General features: G+C 40.0%; 1 protein-coding gene across 2 annotated transcripts; it reads right to left on the bottom strand.

The window, feature by feature from the left end:
- Positions 1-1231: 1231 nt before the first annotated feature.
- On the bottom strand, positions 1232-18163 carry LOC311039457 (tetraspanin-8-like). Of its 2 annotated transcripts, XM_084049347.1 has the most exons (9): positions 18116-18163; positions 18009-18080; positions 7971-8033; positions 6432-6551; positions 5495-5569; positions 5150-5245; positions 3899-4021; positions 3718-3801; positions 1232-3087 (listed from the first exon to the last, which is right to left on the bottom strand). In XM_084049347.1, exons 2-9 carry the CDS (start codon positions 18063-18065, stop codon positions 3016-3018), a joined length of 690 nt encoding a protein of 229 aa, XP_083905473.1. In that variant the 5' UTR covers positions 18066-18080; positions 18116-18163; the 3' UTR covers positions 1232-3015. The 2 variants fall into 2 exon arrangements, with proteins under 2 accessions (XP_083905473.1, XP_083905472.1); XM_084049346.1 differs by having other exon boundaries at positions 18009-18147.
- Positions 18164-23333: the final 5170 nt, after the last annotated feature.

Genomic DNA, 23333 nt, shown 5'->3' with positions numbered 1-23333 from the left:
CCATCACCGAAAGGCTCCGGCCCCAGCCGAAACACAACGAAGCGACGGCCATTGAAAACACCAGCTCGCTCGCTCCACACAGCTCCTGCACAGTTAACTCCTCAATTCTCAAATAAGCACACATTTCGAACCAATGTGGAAATATTCTCACACAAACAAGCCCAACTTAGATTTCTGACCATTACAAATGTCAATAGACACGCAGGACACGAGGCAGTGGCCCTGCGGAAATCGCGGCCTAATGCGCAAGAATAAGCCTCGGCTGGTAGTGACCGGGCCGCCCGACGGATGTCGGATGTCGGCGGCCCGGCGATAGCGTTAGCATGCGCCTAACGCTAATGTTAACCAACGCTGCTGACGGATGACGGATGTCGGCGGCCCGGCGATAGCGTTAGCATGCGCCTAACGCTAATGTTAACCAACGCTGCTGTCGTCACTCAAACGGCTACGTTAAACATCTTATCAACAACCTGTATGAACGTTAGTGTGGTCAATGTCATCAATGCTAACTAATTAGCCCGTTGAAGAGTGTTATTTTGGTGACTTTTGAGGGTTTCTGTGACACTATGTCACGATGTAGCATCTCAGAGTGTTATGTAACACGGAACGGAATGAATAGCTTAGCACTTCCGGTGGTTCCTTCACAATTAAGGTTGCAACAAATACACACACCATGCTACACGAGAGCCTCGCGCCAGCGACTAGACGGAAGGGTCGCGTAGCGACCCGCACCTCTAGTACAGTACATTCACACTATGTTTTGGCCTGTAAGTCCTAAGCCATAGGTCATACAATCTGAATTGGATGATGACGCAACTCCCCACATGGGATATACCCATTTGATCCTGACCATTTTCTGCCATTCACCCAGTGGTGTAAAGTAACTAAGTACATTTACCCAAGTACTGTACTTAAGTACAATTTTGAGGCATTTTTACTTTAGTGGAGTATTTGTAATTTTCGGTATTTTTACTTCTACTCCACTACATCTCAGAGGCAAATATTATACTTTCACTCCACTAGAATTATTTGAAAACCTTAGTTACTTTGTAGATTTTGATTATTACTGCAAAACATATACATTAACCACTTCAGCCCTATTATATACATTTCGGCAATTTGAAAATAGCCGATCTACAAGCTCACAATGCGTGGCGATGCGCATGTACTTTGTTACTTTCCACCACCGCTCTTGTGAGACATTTTAAAACAGACTAACCAAGGCCAGAGCTTCCCTTTCAGACTTTATTCTGTCAAACAACCATAAAACAACAGAACAGCAGGCAGCAAATTTGACTTCAGGACATTTTTCTGACACTTGTTTATCCGTCCAACTTGTCCAGGTCATTTCTAACATTCAACAGCTTGCACAATGATCAACATTACAATGAACAAATGACAAGCGGTAAAATAAATCATCTCTAAACCCCAAACTAAGATATACAACCCTGAGATGAACACACTGTGTAAAAACAAGTTATTCATAATGCGTTTGAAAAGACATCTTTACGTACAAATAAAGTAAAAAACCTTCATAAATGTGGAATTTCAGTTGAATATCCGTTTGATCAAAACTATAACTATTACTGATACACAGCTAAATCTGGAATGATAATTTAAAGGGATAGTTCACCCCAAAAATGACTTTTTCTATCGATTAGTCACAGACAAAAACAAAAGAATATCCATGAATTAGGGGTGACTAATCGATAAATGGACTTAAACAGGATGAAAGCTGGTTAGTTTTTACACTCTGTTAAATTAACAGTCAAGACTTTACAATGGATCAATGCTATAACTATTAACAAAACTAGAAATATTATTTAAAAAAAGATAGACAAAACTGAATTCAGACAACAGTACATTTGCAGTTATGATGTGATTCTGGGTAGTACCGTCAGTAGTTTGGCTACAACCTACCGTACATTGTGTGTCACCCATAACACAACAACATACAGTAAATAAGACTTTATAAAAGAAATAAAGATCAAGTAGTTTACAGTGAAAGAGGCTTTACAATGGCTATATTGCAGATTTATGACATAGGCAGTAATACTAATGGTTAAAGGGATAGTTCACCCCCAAAATGACTTATTTTCTATCAAATTCACACTCCATGAAGCCTTGAATACATGGAGATTTTGATTGTTTTTGACGCATTCCTAAGCCAATCATTTGATGACCGGCGGACCGGTGTCATCAAATGATTGGCATAGGAATGCGACAAAAACAAAAAAATCTCCATGAATTCAAGTCTCCATGGGATGTGTAATTGATAGAGAAAAATTCATTTTGGGGGTGAACTATCTCTTTGATACAATCCCACACTATTACTCTGTATTTTTACATACAGTACTTCCGAGCTCTTTCATGAGCTCCTACCTTGACCCAAAGTATTTACAGCTGTCGTACAATACTAAGAATCTGTGTAATGACGTATGGAAAAGAGTAAGAGGTTTATTGTCAAGTTGTGAAACTCAAGTTAACGTAACTATGATAAAGCCATAGAATTAGACCCAACTTTAAGCATTAGGTGTCCAAGTTCAGATGAAACAATACCTAAGGGTTATAGATCACTGAAGGAGAATTCCGGACTACCTTTTTCTCACCTTTAATATATTATTATATCCTAGGACGAGTGGTACAGTAGAACAAAATCATAACTCCATACCCGAGCGTATGGTCCGTGCACTCCGCCGTAGTGTTTACAAACTGACTTGGATGACGTCACGGGTGAAATCCCGTCTCGCGAGACCTCCGGAGGGGCGTATCCAACACAAACACTATGGAGCGCATGGACACACTGTACTAGCATGGACCGTACGCTCGGGTTTTTAGCTGCGGTGGACTCGGGGTGGAGTTATGCATTTTTTCTACTGTACCACTTGTCCTAGAACATAATATCATATGAAAAGGTAAGAAAAGGGTAGTCTGGAATTCTCCTTTAAGGGGTTACAGTAAGAATTATAGGTTAAATGTGATTCTTCAGGGGTGTATTCTTGGGGTCCGCGGGGTTTAAGCTGTGGTTGGCCCATCCTTCTTTCCAATCTGACAGTAGAGAGACATAGAAAACGCCATGCCAAAGATCTACACACACACATAGGACAAACGGGAAAAAAAACACACACACACACACACACACACACACACACACCAGTACTACATCAGCATAATAAGTCAAGTGAATTAAAAGTTAAAGTCGTCACTGTAGTTGATAGGCTTGTCACAATTATTACATATTGTCACAATTATTACATACTCGTCTAATCACAATTATTTTTGCATAATCGTCACACATTTTCAAATATTAAAAATAGCATAAATGGCTGATCTACAAGCTTACAACACGCCACGTAAGCTTGTAGATCAGCTATTATTAAATATGTCAATAATGTATTTGTATATTTAAGTTATTTGTCATGTATGCCCTTTGCAATTTGTGATTATTAAGCCTAAAAACCAAACAAAAATGTAAAGTTTTATTCATACACACAATTAAATTGTTAACCGCAATTATTTGTGTGACAGTTAATCATCAACTTAAATTTGTAATTGTGACAGCCCTAGTAGTTGAGCAGCTACTTCTACTGTGTGTGTGTGTGTGTGTGTGTGTGTGTGTGTGTGTGTGTGTGTGTGTGTGTGTGTGTGTGTGTGTGTGTGTGTGTGTGTGTGTGTGTGTGTGTGTGTGTGTGTGTGTGTGTGTGTGTGTGTGTGTACCAGTAAGATAGCAATGGCGAATGCGATGCCGAGGACGATCTTCATCTGACTCTTCAGACTGTCAATGACGAAGGTGGAACACGGCTGAGAACAAAAACAAAATCTACAATGAGCTCTCTCGCTCTCACTCTCTCACTCTCTGATTCTGTCTCTCTCTCATTCCGTCTCATTCTCTCCTTACCGTAGAGTAGACTTTCATGGCGCCGGACATCTCACACTTTTGTGTTGTGTCTTTACATTCACAGGAATCAGGAACTTTGCCACCCCACTCCTTAGCTCCTTCCAACAAACCACAACACTTAAACTACACACACACACACACACACACACACACACACACACACACACACACACACACACACACACACACACACACACACACACACACACACACACACACACACACACACACACACACACACACACACACACACACACAGGGGTATTAATGATTAATGATGTTTACCAAGGTTATAAGTACCATACCAACCAGTGTTAAAGTTTGTTTTGGTCGCATTCCTAAGCCAATAATTTGATGACCGGTGGAGTCTCCAGTAGGAGACTCAAAGCATCTCCTTTGAGTCTCCTAGGTACCGGATACATTAGCATCTTTCCGCCGGTAAGACTTTTTTATTTCAAGGTTTGGTATGCATTAGGCCACAGACTCCCTTTACTCAGAGAGTGTTCAAAATGAAATCAAATGGACCCGTAATACCATACCATTTTGTACACTCTCTGAGTTACAGACCTGTAGGGCTCCATTTCGTCCCTAACCATCAATAATGTTGCCGGGGGTCCCCGGACCCCACTTTGAGAATCACTGGCCTAGGTCCTGTCTACAGATTGGTTGTTTGGAGCTCTGAAGATGGTAAAACAAAATCTATGGCATTGGTTCTCAAAGTGGGGTCCGGGGACCCCCAGGGGTACTTGAGGGGGTTCCAGAGGGTCCCCAGCTAAATTATGGATAGGAACCAAATGGACCCTTATGGGTCTGTAACTCTGAGAGTGTACAAATGGACACTCTCAGAGTTAAATTAACATTGATTTTACAATATGAATTGGGGTCCCAGAGGTATAAATGCCATTACATGGGGGTCCGTAGCCTAATGCATGTTAAACTGGGGGTCCTTGAAATTAAAATGGTTGAGAAACACAGCTAGAGAGCCGTAAAAACCTTCTCTTATTGGGGTCCCTGGCTTATCTTTTCAAAAGGGGGTCCGTGGGGTAATAAGAGTCAATTTGGGGGTCCTTGGCATGAACAAGTTTGAGAACCACTGATCTATGGCACATTTGTCGGAGGAGGTGCTGTTTTCTGTATCCATAGATGGACTCTTACTAGATACACACTATGTTCCACCATACATCTGCTGCCATCTATGTTCAAGAATACTTCCTATATGAACATACAGTACAGTAAATAGAAATGTGTTACCTCCTCTTCAAACTTCTGCAGATCTGTCTGGACATCAGCTGGTTGATCCTTCAATGGAAGAAGCTTTTTGATGCTCTCTTTGGCCCATTCCATAGCCTACACACACACACACACACACACACACACACACACACACACACACACACACACACACACACACACACACACACACACACACACACACACACACACACACACACACACACACACACACACACACACACACACACACACACACACACACACGGAATTTATTGTATTATTTTGATGTCTATTTTAACTAACAGTATCCTAGTAATGGTACCCTGGTTAAGTATCCTGGTAACCATATCCTAGTGACTGTACCTTGTCCTCGTAGACGGCTCCGATGATCCCTGCAGCCACGAGGAGGATGAAGATGAACAGCAGGCCGATGAAGAACTGCAAACACATAGATTCAATACCAGCAACTGTAAGAAGACCTCTAGACTGGGCTGGTAATAAGGGTGTGTGTGTGTGTGTGTGTGTGTGTGTGTGTGTGTGTGTGTGTGTGTGTGTGTGTGTGTGTGTGTGTCTCTATACTTGTTGTGAGGGACAAATGTACAACTGAATTTTACAATTTTCCTCGTCCTCACAAGAAAGACATTTTATGGTTAAAAACGATTTGGGGAGGTTAGGATTAGACAGGTTTAGGAGTTGGAAGTGTGCCAGATTTATCCTTGGTAGCTTGTGGATCGGCTATTTGTGGCTTTAGGGTTAAAATGGCAACAAACAAAAAAATGAAGAAAAAAAGATGCGATTCATAAAATCAAGTTCAAGTTCTCACAAGTAATAATAGAAACGTGTGTGTGTCCGCGTGTGTGTATATGTCACAGTGTTGATTTTGTCGACTAAAACAACTAGCTTTAAATAAAAACTAAGCTACAATGACTAAAACTAAGACTAAATATACTGTCAATTTCGTCAACAAATAAAAACTAGACTAAATGTTAATGAAGAAAAGATCCAGTATGTTTGGTTGTGATCAGGTGTTGATTTTCAGCATGCAACCAAGTGTAAAATCAGCCATTATGACGCCATCAAGGCACCACCAACATACGTTTTAGTCAACTAAATCAACTGTAGATTTAGTCGACTATAATCTTATGATATTTAGTTGACAAAAACTAAAACATTTCAGATGACTAAAACTAAATGGAATTTTATTCAAAAGACTATGACTAAAACCAAATCAAAATGGGCTGTCAAAATCAACGTGCGTGCGTGTGCGTGTGCGTGTGCGTGTGCGTGTGTGTGTGTGTACCAGTAGTAGCAGACAGCGGTTCTCCTGGATGGCTCCACAGCATCCCATAAAGCCCAGCACCATGATGATGACCCCTACAGCTATCAGCAGGTCCACGCCCGGTACCGCCTCATTGGTTATCTACACACACACAGGGGCGGGGTTACATCAATGACTGACAGGCAACGCTCTGATCACACACACACAACAATATCTGTCTGTCATGTGATACTGTATGTTAACTTGTCTGTCAAGGATGATATAAACAAGGATAAGACAGACGTCCTATACGCCATAGCATGTGCCATAGACCATTCATAGAGCTTGTATATCTGCCATTCTTGAATAGGCAACGAAATCTTAAATGACACAGATGGCCTTCCCAGTCGTAAAGGGTTAAACCAAAATGAAAGGCTGCTGCCTCTTTTAACTCTGAGTGCCCGGATCTCCCTTTTTTTTTTTTTACAAGATCTCCCTTCTCGCACATCAGTGCATCCAAGACAATGCCCCCCCCCCCTCAAATAACCCCTCAGCCGCACAACCCCTCGACTCGAAGCCTCCACTCGCAACACCACCGTTCTCCTTGTCCCAAACCCTCCCAGAGAACCTGAGAGCACTACAGTCGACTCATGCTTTTAAAAATGGACTAAAAATCTACCTTTTTAACAAATCGGTTTCTTAATTGTCTTGGGCCTTTGTTTTCTTCTCTATGCCCTGATTTTACCAATGTTTTTATTTGACCCTTTAGCCTAGTAGGGTCCCATGTAATTGTTTGGCTGCCTTTGATGTTTTTATGCCATGTTTTTAAACCCTGTAGCACATTGAGATTTGCAAAAATGTTACAAATAAAAATAGATATTATTATTATTAAATCATATTGTGCGCACATTGAAAAACAATATATTTTTCTTAACCGATTATTTAATGCAGGTGGGCAATCATTAAAAGATGTTGTTCATTCATAATGCTTGTCCTCCCGGTTCTCATTGAGAGCTCGTATTTTCTGTGAAGCTTTCCCCACAATACGGATTCTGGGTTTTAACCCATTAAGACCTGGAACGCATCTGTGTAAGTTTTTGATTTTAGCTAAAAAGCATTATTTTACACTTTGGCAATTCAAAAATAGCAGATCTACAAGCTCATAGGCTATGAGCTTGTATATCTGCTATTTTTGAAAAATCAAGAAAATGTGTGCAAATTAATATATTTATATTCTTTTCAAGCGAACATTTTTAACTCAAATCTTTGCTTCTGGGGGTCCCTGGAACAAAATATTTTGAGATGGGGGTCGGCGGCCAAATACATATAATTTTGAGGGTCCTTGACATGAAAAGGTTTGAAAACCACTGATATAGAAGCTTTAGAAGACATAAGTAAGAATCGGCCTCAGGTCTTAATGGGTCTAGTGGTTATATGCATTTCTTCCATCTTCTGACTCCAGTTTGCCTCCCCAGTGCCTGACGAAACTGATGCATCTGCCAACTGGAGTTGCAGGACCAGTTTACGTGACGTTTCCACCCTAATCCTGTCTGTCACGTGACATCAACCTCGACAACTCACCTTGTTTGAACCTCTGGTGACCTTGACATAGATGGACGCAGCAAGGATGATGCAACCGCTCACCTAGAGAGAGACAGACAGGGAAGATGGGTGAGACAGAGACACACGTGCACAGAAAGAGAGACCACTACTACGCTCTACAGAACACTACTCTGTATCAGAATGTCTGTTGTCCAACACGTCAAAAACATGAGCACGCTTACAAACGCATGTACTCATTAATACATTAACATATTAAGAAAGACATTGTCAATAAAGGCATTTAAAGAAAATCTGCTGATAAGTTATGATTGAGAATGGATGATTGTCTTCATATCAAAAGAAAAGGTCACTCTGGTGACAGCTAGTGGAAACAATATGTAACAGCAGGCTTATTATTATTTCAGTCAGTAGTTTTGCTGTCCAATTACTGTTAGTGTGAACCTGAACCTAACCTATAGGACTATAAACATATAGCTGTATCTATACAGTATATAAACATTATCTACCCGTATATGGAATATGACCAATTCATGTTAAATCCATCATCTCAATTATACTAAACTCGTGCTGTTGCTGCTGAGTGCAAAACAATGCTTATATTAAATATATTCATTCAGCTCTCATCCAGAGAAGCACACACACAATATGAGGCCGACTGAAAAACACGGCTCTTCAACTTGACATTAGACCACAAAATTATACCTTAGGTCAGATGTCAAATTTTGAAATCTATTGAAGTTCAATGGCTTTCTGTTGATCTGATAATTATGATGATACCAGTGTATTGTGTTACCCAGCATTATTTTTGTCACCATACCATCTTGTTTTTTGTATCTCTATCCTACCATTTTATTTTGTTGATTTGTGTTGATTTTCTCTTCCTTTCCTATGTATTTTTAACAATGTGCAAATAAACTACACTGAGTCAAAGGAGAGAAAACCAGCTGTTTAGATGCATTAACGGTTAATCAATTGAACCCTAGCATCCCTTTTATGGGTGGGAACATTCGTCAAAATAGAGGATCTACTCCTCTACAAGCTCATAATCGGCGTTGTGAGCTTGTAGATCACCAATTTTTGGCACAGAGATTTGGTGTACTGTAGAGGGAACCAATTGACACCTAATACTATTGCTGGTATCAACACCTTAACATTAACCCATTAAGAAGACCTGAGGCCGTTTCTACAAATTCCCTCTAAATCAGTAGTTCTGACTTTCAAAACATTTCAAAAATACACACACACACACACACACACACACACACACACACACACACACACACACACACACACACACACACACACACACACACACACACACACACACACACACACACACACACACACACACACACACACACACACACGACTACTATTTAACATTAGCTCTTAGTATTTCCATTAGCATTGCTATCTGTTCCCAGAAGCCTTGTCTAAGAGGGTTTAGGAAAATAAAATTCACTGGCTGTGTGGTCTTGTTTGCTTAGGAAAGGTTCCAAACCGAGTCAAACCACATGAACCCTAGTATGCCTATTCTGGGCATGTCATAATAGGCGAACATTCACCAAAAATAGCAGATCTACATATGCTCGCGTGAGCTTGTGGATGGCGGGTTTTGGCAAACATATTTGGTGGTGTAGAGTGAAAAATGTCAATGAATAGGCGTATAGGGTTTAAAGGGATAGTTCACCCTGAAAATGACCTTGTTTCTTTTGATTAGTCACCCCATGGAGACTTCATGGATATTTTTTTTGTTTTTGTCGCATTCCTAAGCCAAGTCTCCTACCCGAACCGCTGCCTACCGCTGGTCGTCAAATTATCCGCTTAGCCAAAGAAATCTTAAAATGACACAGATGCGCTCCCGGTCTTAATGGGTTAATAGATGACACTATGACGTTTCTGAAATCAAAATGGACGCACAAAGCCACCACTTCAAAGCACAGTCAGGTATGTTTCTGATTGTTGATATAAGGCGTTACCCTGAAGTGGTGCCGTGATTCTTACGATACTGTATCCATGAGCTTATTGTATCACATTGCGTACACAACTCAGAGGTCTGTCTTGCAATACTGCCAGGGCAAAGGAGACAGAAAGGTTTTAGCCTACGCTGTTCATCCCACCAATGAGTGTTCCTTACAAATCAGTCATAATTTAAAAGCAGTGGTGTAAAGTAACTAAGTACATGTACTGTACTGTACTTGAGTACAATTTTGAGGTATTTTTACTTGAGTATTTCCAATTGTCTATACTTTTACTTCTACTCCACTACATCTCAGAGGCTAATATTGTACCTTTACTCCACTACAATTATTTGACAACGTTAGTTACCAGTTACTTTGCAGAGAGAGAGAGAGAGAGATATAGAGATATATATATATATATTATAAAACATACATTAAACACTTTAGCCCCATATACCTAGGACAAGAAAATAGCCGATCTACAATCTCATAACGTGTCGCATCGCGTTGCAGCAAGTTGAGCAAGCTCTCAGCTCTGAACTCACCAAAATCTATACTTGGCTTACTGATACCAAACTGTCACTACACCTTGGTAAAAAAGAATCCATTCATTTTGGGACCAAACATTCCCTCAGTAAGATAAATGTAATCGATTTCAAGGTGAAATTCGATGACACAGTAATCTCTAGCAAAGAAGAGATGACCTATTTGGGCTGTATTCTTGACAAATACCTGAAGGTGAAAACATGGCAACAAAGGTGATCAAAAAAGTAATTTTTGGGCAGAATGTCCTCTTTTGTCAACTAAAGTGCTCTCGGGACTCTTTCCGGAGCCCTCTTAAGTCCCTCTTTGAATATGCTTGCACCTCCTGGTACTCCAACATCTTGTAACTAAAGACTAAGCTTCAAACCTCCCAAAACAAACTGATTCGACTGCTCCTTGGCCTGGGGCCCATGACCCACCTTTTTCCCACACATTTTGCTAGCTTAGGATTTCCCATGCCCTCAATACCTGCATACCTGACTAAATACCTCCAAAACGTTTCAGACACATTCAGCCACAATACTAGAGGTAGCGTAAACAACGATCTGCTAACAACACCCAGGCACCTATAGAACAAACAAAATGGGTAAATTCTCCGTCTACAGCACTGCCACCCAAGTGTGGAATGCCCTGACCTCATCCCTTAAATAATGTGGTTCACTGGCTACCTTTAAAACAGCCCTGAAAATTCACTTCTCCCTTAGACAGGGGACCCCCCCCCCCCTCCTTGTTCTTTCTACTCTGTACATAATGTTTTATATTTGTGATGATATCGAATGTTTGTGCCTTTTTTTTAATGAATTGAATACCTCGGACGCCAATGGAAACAAGACCGCAAGGACTTTTTGGGTGTTATCCTTTTAGACAAAGTGTTTGACTGTACTCGTGCTGTTTTACATTTCTGTCTAATAGAATATTCAATCAATCAAAGTCTCTCTGTGACTGACCTCTCCACATACTGGTCATATTTATAGTATGAGTCACTAAGGTTGACTTGCAACACTTTTAACCTCTTAAATTTACACAAAGCACAGCACCGGTGTTTTAAACACACTGCCAAGTCCAACTAGCCTGTCCAGTACAACCAGTCTGAGCAGTTCAACACAAACATTTGAGGGCTAAGTGCTTAACCTGGTTACGCTACTGAATGAATACCGAGACAGTTCAGTGGTTGGCATGTCAAAAGTATGAGGAAATTAAACCATCAACCACTTTGATCTCATTTTGTTCGCTGTGAAAGTCACTCACATCTGTGGTACTGTTCCTTTAAGAGTCCACACACAAACCTGTAGGTCGTAGAACATAATATACCTCAAACTTGTACAGAACTTGAGTAAATGTACTTAGTTACTTTACACCACTGCATTTGATACTTAGTTAGTCCACTTTCCACAGTCAGTTTGCACTCTATGGACATTCTCCACTGTTTACCACTGCACAAGGACTTTCGAGAACCGCCAACCTCCCCCCCCCATATGCCTATATATGGGCATGCCTATATACTGACAACATCAGGGATCATATATGGGCATAACAGGGACACAGGGGCCGTCTCTCTCTCAGCTGTCCTACTGCCTGTCTTTTCTTTTCAGAATTATTTTTGGGCTTTTATTTGACAGGACAGAAGGCTGACAGGAAATGGGGAGAGAGAGTGACATGCAGCAACGGCCGCCGGAATCGGGAGTCGAACCCGCGACACGCTGGCAGGCTACAATGAGCCTAGGTGCCTGGCCCGCTACACCAGTGATCCAGGCCGCCTGTCTTTTCTACACTGTCTAGATCCCTCTTAGCGTTCCTTAGCTGTCTGTCTGAACCAAACAGTTTATTCCATTCCTCTCACAGACAGTAAATTCATGTTGGGTAAGAACATTACTTTCTGCAAGAGAGAGAACACTGTATAATCACATTACAGCACTGCAAACAGCCCCCCCCCCACACACACACGTCTTAACTTTGTTTAAATCCAACAGTGTAATGGAAAAACAGCTTCCAGACACACCTTTAATTGCAGCGATGACTCAATAGAGGTATGTGGGTGGGAGGTGTGTGTGGGGGGGTTACTGAAAAGAGGTCTTAAACCAGCCGACAAAATAAACATTGACTTTACGCAAGGTTTCATCTACTCTCGGCAGAGTTACAACAAGACACTGACTGACTGTGTCTGTCTGTGTCTGTCTCTCTCTGAGGGCTTTGTGAGGCAGATATAAGAGTGAGAGCGAGAACCAGTTCTAGCTGTACAGCTACATTCTGTGGTGCATGATAATAGCAGCAGTAGAACAACAGTAGAGGTGTGACACTGGTCACGGATTCTTAGGAATAAAAATGACATTTCAGTCTGTCGACCAGGTCAAACAGACACGTTCTGTGTCAGGGACCAGTAAGACAACACAGCCGTACACCCCAACAACATTCTGTGTGAGGAAACAGTTAGGGAACAGCCATAGAACCCAACAACATTCTTTGTGAGGGAAAAGTTAGGGAACAGCCATAGAACCCAACAACATTCTTTGTGAGGAAACAGTTAGGGAACAGCCATAGAACCCAACAACATTCTTTGTGAGGAAACAGTTAGGGAACAGCCATAGAACCCAACAACATTCTTTGTGAGGGAACAGCCATAGAACCCAACAACATTCTGTGTGAGGAAACAGTTAGGGAACAGCCATAGAACCCAACAACATTCTGTGTAAGGGAACAGCCATAGAACCCAACAACATTCTTTGTGAGGGAACAGCCATAGAACCCAACAACATTCTGTGTGAGGGAACAGCCATAGAACCCAACAACATTCTTTGTGAGGGAACAGCCATAGAACCCAACAACATTCTGTGTGAGGGAAAAGCCATAGAACCCAACAACATTCTGTGTGAGGAAACAGCCATAGAACCCAACAACATTCTGTGTGAGGGAACAGCCATAGAACCCAACAACATTCTGTGTGAGGGAACAGCCATAGAACCCAACAACATTCTGTGCGAGGGAACAGCCATAGAACCCAACAACATTCGGTGTGAGGGAACAGCCATAGAACCCAACAACATTCTGTGTGAGGGAACAGCCATAGAACCCAACAACATTCGGTGTGAGGGAACAGCCAACAAGCTCACAACGCATTTTAAATTACATTCACATTTGAAAACAATGTACCTATAATGATACGCCCAAAATAGGGCGCCAGGTTGAAAGTGGTTAATACATATACACTGTGGTCCTATAAGGCCAGTGTAATTTTATTTGTTGCGTAATGTTCAACATAGCCTTTGAAAAGACCAAAACCAACAACGCATTTCTTCTACTAGACAAGTAGACAACACCAGATATAAGTAGCTCATATGCAAACACCCCTACTCCACACCCACACACATTTCCATTTCAGATTTAAGGCGGGATTCATTATAGAGTTGTTCCAATAGGAAGTATAGTGTTAATCATAAATTAATTGTGCAACAATGGAGTTGACACCGTTGTGGGTTTGAACTTTGGCTCGAGTCTGGCTATAGCTTGCCAATTATTTGAGATACTAATCACAATTTCCACTATTCAAAAACTATTTTTATAGTATAAAATGATTGAATATGTTATTTGACATATCTGCCATGTGCAATTATTGTTTGCAAAGACAAACAGCTGTGCAAAGTTCCAATGATCAATGTCAAAAATACAATTGGAGTCATTCATCACATTTATTTGACAATGAATCATCAAGTCAAATGTCATGATCGTGACAGCCCTAACTATGTCATCAGTATGACCATTAGATAGAAGACCACCAGGCTATGATGTTTCATAGCCACTAGGACTGTAAGGTTAGCACAACACCTTCTAAACACGCTTTCTGTAGAAGAGCATTTATAGCCTACTGTTCACAATGTAAACAGTATAGATAAAGCACAGATAAAGAAAGGGGAACTGATACAACCTTTGTTTTATTAATGGAGGAGGTCCCTCACACACACACACACGTAAGAGTTGCTGTAACTGGGTAGTCACAGTTCATTAGGTCATGTAAGGGCTTCACACACACACACACACACACACACACACACACACACACACACACACACACACACACACACACACACACACACACACACACACACACACACACACACACACACACACACACACACACACACACACACACACACACACACACACACACACTATTTTATTTAAGTAAAAGTAGAGCAATACCACAATATAAAAATACTCTATTACAAGTAAAAGGCCTGTGTAACAATTACCAAAAGTAAAGTACCAAAAGTAAAAGTACTAAAATGTTTGAAAATAGACAATCTACAAGGTGGAAGTGGTTAATGTATGTTTCATAATGTAATAATTTATATCTGCAAAGTAAAGTAAAATTATAGCCAATTGGAAATACTCCAGTAAAGTAAAAGTACCTCAACATTGTACTTAAGTACAGTACTTGAGTAAATGTAGGCTACTTATTTACTTTACACCACAGCAAATGGCCATATGTTTTACAGGCTAAATATGAATGTACACTGCATGAGAAGATGGGTATCAGTCAAACTATCTATGGGACTTACTCCCACTCAATGACATGCTTATGTTGTCTGTGGTAAATTACAGGGGAAACCCACATACTTTTCATTCCAACTCTTTTACAGAGATCTAGCTAGTATCTGTACATCATCCAGTTGAAATACTAGTGCAGATTTGGTTGATGTTTATTTCCTGAAATCTGTTTTGTGAAATGATGATACATTATACCAGTTAGTTCTGATGACCATGTATTACATTAGCCTTCTAAAGAGAACATTTTCTGCCCCAAGTTATTCATGTTAATGACATTGATGTAAACACCCAAAAACCAAGAAGGAATTTATAAACAGCTCTATTGCAACAATGTCCACTATAACACAAAGCAGCTGCATCCAGTTAGTATTGATTTACTGTCATAAATCATTCTCAGCCTGACTCCTCTGACAAACACTGAGCAGTGAGCTGCTAAATATATGAAAACATTTCCAAAGTTAGCTCCTCTGTTCTAGTATTTCTGTCTCTTTCTCCCCCTGGTGAGATGTCAGTATTATTTATGAACCACGCACACCCTCCGAAACTCAAATCATTCATGGATGAAGAATGTAGAATTTCAACAAACATCTGGACATGAAAATCCTCCGCACACACACACACACACACACACACACAGTTAACAGAGTTGAACATTACTTATCAACGTGTCAGTTTAAAGGTGCGATAAGTGATATTTTTGCTTGGTTTGTTCAATCTTCTTGTAGTGATAGTAACCGAGGGCTATAGAGTTTTAAAGCAACTTTTTGTAACTCAAATCTTTGCTTCTGGGGATTCTACAAAAGTCTTCTAAATCCTAACAGTTTTCTGGAACACTTATGCTGCTATAATATCAGTGGTTCTAAAACTTTGTCATATCAAGGAGCCCCAAAATATTTTGTTCCAGGGACCGCCCAGAAGCAAAGATTAGAGTAAAAAAAATTGCTTTAAAACTTTTTTTTCAAGAATTAAAAAAATAAATAGCAGATCTACAAGCTCAGTGCCATGCTATGAGCTTGTAGATCTGCTATTTATGAATAGCCAAAGTATAAAATAATGGTTTTAAAAAATGACACAGGTGCACACAGGTGCGTTCCCCGGTCTTAATGGGTTAACTCACCTGCTATTCAAATCAATTCAACTACCATTCAAATTAATCAGCCACCAAGATGTTCAACCAGCTAGTAGTGGAAGAACAGGTTCCTGACAAACGACACCACACCAGTTCATCCTGTGTTCATTGTTACTTAGATGGTTGCTAGTTGCTTGAATGAATTACAACAGAATGTGGCCTATTTCACCACCAGTCCAGGAGTCAAACAATCATGTCAATTTTTTGTTCTGAATATCTTCTCCTTAAACATGTGTTTAGCATTTAAAATGAGCCGGAACTGTGCCAACAGTGGGCGTGGGGTTGATTTAAGGTGTTTTAGACAGTTTCCGGAACACAGGTCTGTGATCCAAATTGAGTCAAGGACCCGTTCTTGTTTTAAGTTGTGAAATATCAGTCGTCACATTTTTCAAAAAATCACCAAATAATAATAATAAAGAATAGCAACAGTAGTAAGAAAACATAAATAGCATAGTAGGTAGATTATGTATGAGCAAACTAAGCATGTACTATGTGCTTAGTGTAAACACTGAGCGAAGGCCCAGAGGTTGATAACTAGTCACTGTCCACAAAAACACCATGACAACGCACACAAATACACACAAACACAGACTTTTCCTGAGACAAAGTCAGTGTTTTATCAACAAGTTAAACAACGGAATAACCTTCACTTCCTGTTCAGCATCATACAAACAAGAGCAGCTGTGAATGTGGTCTTTGATAAGAGGCTTGCCTCACAAGACAACCGAGGGTACCGACCACACCCTGATTCCACTGTCCGCCATGATGATGACACAGAACACTAACAGAACAGGTCATTATTTGCATTAGCACAGCAGTGGTGGAAAAAGTACACAATTTTTTTCACTTAAGTGAAAGTATCAATACCACAATGTAGAAATACTTCTGTGGCCAGTAAAAGTCCTGTATCCAAAATGTACTTTAGAGTAAAAGTACAAAAGGATTGGCATCAAACTGTATAAAGTACCAAAAGTAAAAGTACTCATTGAATAGAATGTCCCATTTCAAAAAGTTCAAAATGTATTTAAAAAAAGTATTTTAGAAAATAGACGATCTACAAGCTCACAATCGCCACGCATTGTGAGCATGTAGATCTGCTATTTTGAAATGGCCAAAATGTGTGTAGGGCTGAAGTGGTTTGTGTGTTTTGTAATAATAATCAACAATATTTTCTTCTGAGATGTAGTGGAGTAGAAGTAAAAGTATTGAAATCTGTCAGTACTGAAGAAAGTTAAAAAAGTACCTCAACATTTTACTTATATACACAGTACTTGAGTATACGTCCTTAGTTACTTGACACCACTGACAACAGCAGTCTCCAGGGCATATTCCAGTTCATACAAGCAGGTCTACATTAAAGGCCTAATGGTCAAAACCAAAACATGAACCGACAACTACGAGGTGAGTCATCCACTATCAACTTAACATTCCATTCCAAAGTAAACTGGGAGGTTTGATTCTCAACGTCACACTTAACCTCAGCAGGCCAAAAACCTATGTATGTAAGCCAGCTGCATTTGAACACTGATGATTGCAAATGTTCAGTCAATCAGTGTAATGACATGGAACCTGAGCTTCTCTACTCTGGGCATGTAATACAAGGCAAACATTCAGTAAAATAGAACTTATGATGAAAATAGCAGGTCTACAAGCCATATTCATATATATATATCAATTCTCCATTAAAATAAAAAGTTATGCTTTTACAACCTCTCAACTAGTAGTCAGATTATATGTAATTATATACAAATAAGATTAAGTAAGATGAGTGGATGGAGAGATTTGTCCTTAAGTTGACCAAAATGAGGTTATAGTGACCAAACAGTATATGTTTTTCTCCCCCATGACATGATAACATTCACCGGCTTGTCAAACACTCACCCAGAACAGGAAGTTGAAGAGGAACAGAAGATACTTGATGCATTTATTCACAGCCATGGCTCTCAGTGTTCTTTTTTTGTGTTTATGTGTTTGGCTCTCAGTGTTCTGAGCTTCTCTGTAGTCTCTGGTCAGGTGCTGAGGGCGGAATGATGGCGTCAATGAGTGTGTCAGACCAGAAGAATAGGTGTGGAAGAGGGAGTGTCTGAGAGAGAGAGAGAGGGAGGGGGAGGGAGAGAAAACACACACACACGCACGCACGCACGCACACACACACACACACACACACACACACCTAAACCAATTTACTATTCTACCTGTTTTCTCCCCTCTCTGCCCTCACATTATTGTCCTCCTATCTGTCAACACCACTCTAGCTCCCTCCCTATCCAAACAAGAAAGAAAGAGAAAGAGAGAGACAGACAGACAGACAGACAGACAGACAGACAGACACTTGGTGCAACATCATTATTAGTGGTGGAAAAAGTACTCACATTTTTTATACATAAGTAAAAAATATCATACTGCAATGTAGAAATACTCTGTGTTACAGGTAAATGTCTGGAATTCAAAATGTACTTGAGTAAAAGTATTGCATTCAAAATGTACTTAAAGTACCAAAAGTAAAAGTACTCGTTATGGAGAATGTCCCATTTCAAAAGATTTCAAAAAAATCTTTTGAAAATAGCAGATCTACAAGCTCACACAAAGTAACTAGTAACTAAAGTTTTCAAATATTTGTAGTGGAGTAAAAGTACAATATTTTCCTCTGAGATGTAGTGGAGTAGAAGCAAAAGTACTGAAAATTGGAAATACTCCAGTAAAGTAAAAGATACCTAAGAATTGTACTTGTTTTTGTCGCATTCCTAAGCCAATCATTTGATGACCAGCGGACCGGTAGGCAGTGGTTCCGGTAGGAGATACAAAGGAGACTCTTTGTGTCTCCTACCGGAACCACTGCCGGTCTCCATGGGGTGACTAATCGATAGAAAAAAAGTCATTTTGGGGGTGAACTATCCCTTTAAATCTAGACTTAATAAACTGGACCTGAGCTTTTTTACCCTCTACACACCAGTCTCTTTGCCAAAGTTTTTGGCTATGTATCCAGAATGTGGATGCTGGGGTTATCTAGCAGAAAGTAGCCATATGTGCCACAGACATACAAGTCTTGCCACGGACACGTTTGTCCGTGCACGGACATGTTGGTGATGACCCCTGGAAACAACACAGCTTTCACCATTGGAATTGCATTACGGAACACATTTTGTGCGTTTATTTCATCATAGCGCAACAAGAGGGACCCCATACTGTATATTCTTATTTTTTAGAATGCTTTCCATTCTGTCATACAGAAATGTGAATGGCGCGTACATTGTGGCCTTGCATAAAACTTTAAAATTCAGTTCAGCTCACAACCCAGACATCGTCATTGAAATTGTCAGCCAGCTCTGTGCCGACACATTATCTTCAACATCAAACAACACTGTTCCGTGTGAACCTCAGAATGGTGAAGTAGAGCAGGGCGTTCTTCACAGCTTCTTCACAGCTTTCATGACATCTGACAATTCAGCACTAATCTATTTGGCACGAGTGACTCCCTGTGACCTGTGTAGCATGCAGTTTAACCTGTAACCTGTGTAGCATGCAGGGCCTCCATCAGGTGCACACATAGGAGCCAACCAGTGCTCGAGCACCTGCCTGTTTGCTTTCATAGGAGACATTACTTTCTTATTTAAATATCGGTCTTGCTGAACCACAGTTGCTCTCCACCCTGCTCTCATTTAATACAATGTAGGTTAGGCTTGTTTCCTCATTCTGATATGTCTGAAAACATTTTAGTTGAGCATGGCAGTCTCCATGTTTATTGTTAAAACCAGAGTATAAAAGCAGAAAAATAGCAAATTAAGTTGCATTGTTGATTTCGCCGACTAAAACTATGACGAAAAAAAATCTTCGACTAACTTTTTTTCAATGACAAAAACTAAGCTACGATGACTAAAACTAAGACTAAATATATTGACAATTACGTCAACAAATAAAAAATAGACTAAAATGTTAGGGAGGGACTAGTGGAGAAGAGATCCAGTAGAACTAAAAGACACGTCATTTTATGCTTGGTTGCACTCGGGTGATGCGCTCTGAAAATAGCCGATCTACAAGCTTCGCAGAAAATGGCAAAATACATTTTAATTGACTGAATCAACTGTAGATTTAGTCGACTACAATAATACTTTATTTTCTAGGGGAGGCTGGATTTTAGTTGGGCAGGCGGCCGCCTGCCCTGCCTCTATGGTGGGTACGCCACTGACGGTGACTACACTGTTGCCTACATCATGGGTTTTCAACTGGTGGTCCGTGGAGGTATTGCATGTGGTCCCTGACCATGCTTAGTATGTAGGAAAGTGAAGATTTGTATTATATTTTATTTTATCGATGGTGGATACTGTTAATGTGTGTGACAACAGAAAGGAAATTCAACTCAAGGATGACAGTTTTACACGCACACAGCGCAAAGTATTTAAGGGAGGTTTTAGTACATCAAGGTAAATACAGGCTTTTATTTGGACATCCGACTCCGAGTCAGACATCCGACTTCCAAGTAACTGACAACATTGATGCGTCACATCATACATCAAATAAAATCCTGTATTTACCTTGATGTACTAAAACCTCCCTTAAATACTTCCACAGAAATGGGAGTTAGAATTTCAAGGGAATGTGAATGGGGCGTGCATTGTGGCCTTGCATAAAACTTTAAAATTCTGTTCAGCTCATTACTTGTGGAGCTAGGCTGGCATCTATGCACAACTGTCCATATACAGTAGATCCAAATTAATCACAAGCACAGAATTACTTCAAATGATTATGAATATCCAGTTATAAATTGGTCATTGTAACCTACCTGGTGTATGTAATTCTATGATCAACAAAAACACACTTAAAAGAGGATATCTCTGTGTTGGAAATTGGGATAATGCATCTCTCTAATATGCCTAACACCTGTTGAAGTGTTGCTTAAAATGCTTTCCATTCTGTCATACAGAAATGTGAATGGCGCGTGCATTGTGGCCTTGCATAAAACTTTAAAATTCTGTTCAGCTCACAACCCAGACATCCTCATTGAAATTGTCAGCCAACTCTGTGCAGTTAGAAGTAAAAAATCCTGACTAGACACATTATCTTCAACATGAATCCTTTGTATCATTTGAAATTTGAAATGAGATGGGTCATTGACAACTGTTCTGCTGTACTAAAAATGTATATAAAAACGGACTATTTTATTAATTCAAAATTGCATGACCCTCCCTTGGATTCAAAGTAAAATTAGCTGACCCTCCCTTGTACTAAAATTAAAAAGGCATGACCCTCCCCTATTTTCCTCCAGGGACCCCCTTCTGTAAATTTCGACTGGTCCCTATGATATTTAGTCGACTAAAACTAGACAAAAACTAAAACATTTCAGATGACTGAATATGACTAAAACTAAATGGAATTTTATTCAAAAGACTATGACTAAAACTAAATTGCAGTCAAAATCAACACTGTTAAGTTGTCAGCACTCGCTACGCAACACATTTAAAAACATGCAGCAGAAGAAGGACATTTCTCAGACATAATGTGGGTGTGGTTTACATCATAGGACATTGTGCAAGTACACTCAAAAGTGTGAACTTACAGTAGGTTCTGTTGACAGGCTTTTGTATTTGGGCTTATCTGTGAATCATTATCATTCATATTTGTAATTATATGAAGTATGTACACTTTTACTAGACTGGGTCTATATTGTTTAACTTATCTGTTGCTTAAATTGCTACTGTCCTCCACACAGTGGGGGTTGGGGGTATAGTTGGGTAGTCATTCTTACAACGTATTTGCTAATATGTATATCGGGTTCATGCATATTTTCAGACATTTAAAACAAAACAAAAAGAGTATCAGAAAATAAAAATGTGTGGCCCCCCTGCAGTGACTCCGAGGGGGTCTAGGGGTCACAGGCCTAGGGGTCACGGACCCCTGTTGAATACCCATGATGTAGATCCCACAGTGGAGAGTGTGTACTGTGATAGGTTTCCTTCTTTGAAGAACACAGCGTGTGGCCAATTGCATTTTAGGGAAGAAGGAATAAATGAAAAAGAAAAAGAACAGCCTAAAAGTAACTAGTTATTCCTAGAAATGTACTTGAGTAAAAGTTAAAAATTTGTCTTGGAAATTTGAAAAAGAAAGTAAAAAGTATCAAAAAAATGGAATACTCAAGTAAAGTACAAATACTCAAAATATGTACTCAAGTACAGTACCCAAGTAAATTTACTCCGTTACAGTCCACCACTGCATGTTAGTCAATAAAAAAAAGAGAATGGCAAAACACATAGCTAGACAAGATGAGTAAAAACAAAACAAGTATGTCTGTATTGTGCAATACTATTACTCTGTCCACAATCACTTGTGTATTAAATACAAAAAATGACTGGTTGTGGGTTGTGGCATTACATTAGAATGATAAACAGTAACCAGTTAAACAAAAAAGAAAGGGGGAGTAGCTTATAATACAGCAAATACAGTAGTCAACATGCAGTACAAAGGCTTGGCCACTAGGTGTCATTGTCTGGCCGAATATTGAACTGGGGTTCAGTAGTACTCCACACTGACCTCCACACCACACCCACTCAACCCTTCCACCTCTACCCTACAATAGTGCTCCATGTTGGGCTACTTGGCTCTGGTGCTGCAGGGGAGAACAACAACAACATACTGCTACCAATAATAATAATCATTTTTACTGCACTTTTCAAACAGAGGACATGGGTCATTATCATGGCTGAACCGATATATCGGTCAACATCGGTATCGGCTGGTTAAAGTTGAGAGTTCTTACTCGATGGCGTTTGTGATATGATAATGAAATGTAAGCTTACCATAATCACAGTAAACATTATCATGTCATATTCAAGGGCTTTTTTTTTTACTAACTCCAGTCACTTACAGTTCAGCACAGCTGAGGTGTGGAGTCACTGTCCAGCTGATGCTCGTTGACGTTGACACTCGTTAATGTTCCTTGCATCAAGGCAATAGTCCATATTCACACGGCGGCCATTTTGGAATTTAACATTGCGTTGCTGTGGCAAATGGGGTGGCAACTGGGGTGGCATTTCATTGACTTAATGGCAATATGGCCGCCGTGTGAATATGGTCTATTATGTTGTGTTTCTGCAGATTCTGAACAGTTATTTCTTATAATGAAGATGTATTTGTTTCCCTGGCACAAAAGGGGGAAATAACAACAACAAAAACTAAATAATAAATATTGTTATCATCGGCTATCGGCTAAAT

The sequence above is a fragment of the Gymnoscopelus microlampas genome (assembly GCF_963454915.1).
Source record: "Gymnoscopelus microlampas genome assembly, chromosome: 23".
NCBI classification, from domain to species: domain Eukaryota; kingdom Metazoa; phylum Chordata; class Actinopteri; order Myctophiformes; family Myctophidae; genus Gymnoscopelus; species Gymnoscopelus microlampas.
This window is presented reverse-complemented; position numbering and strand designations above follow the sequence as displayed.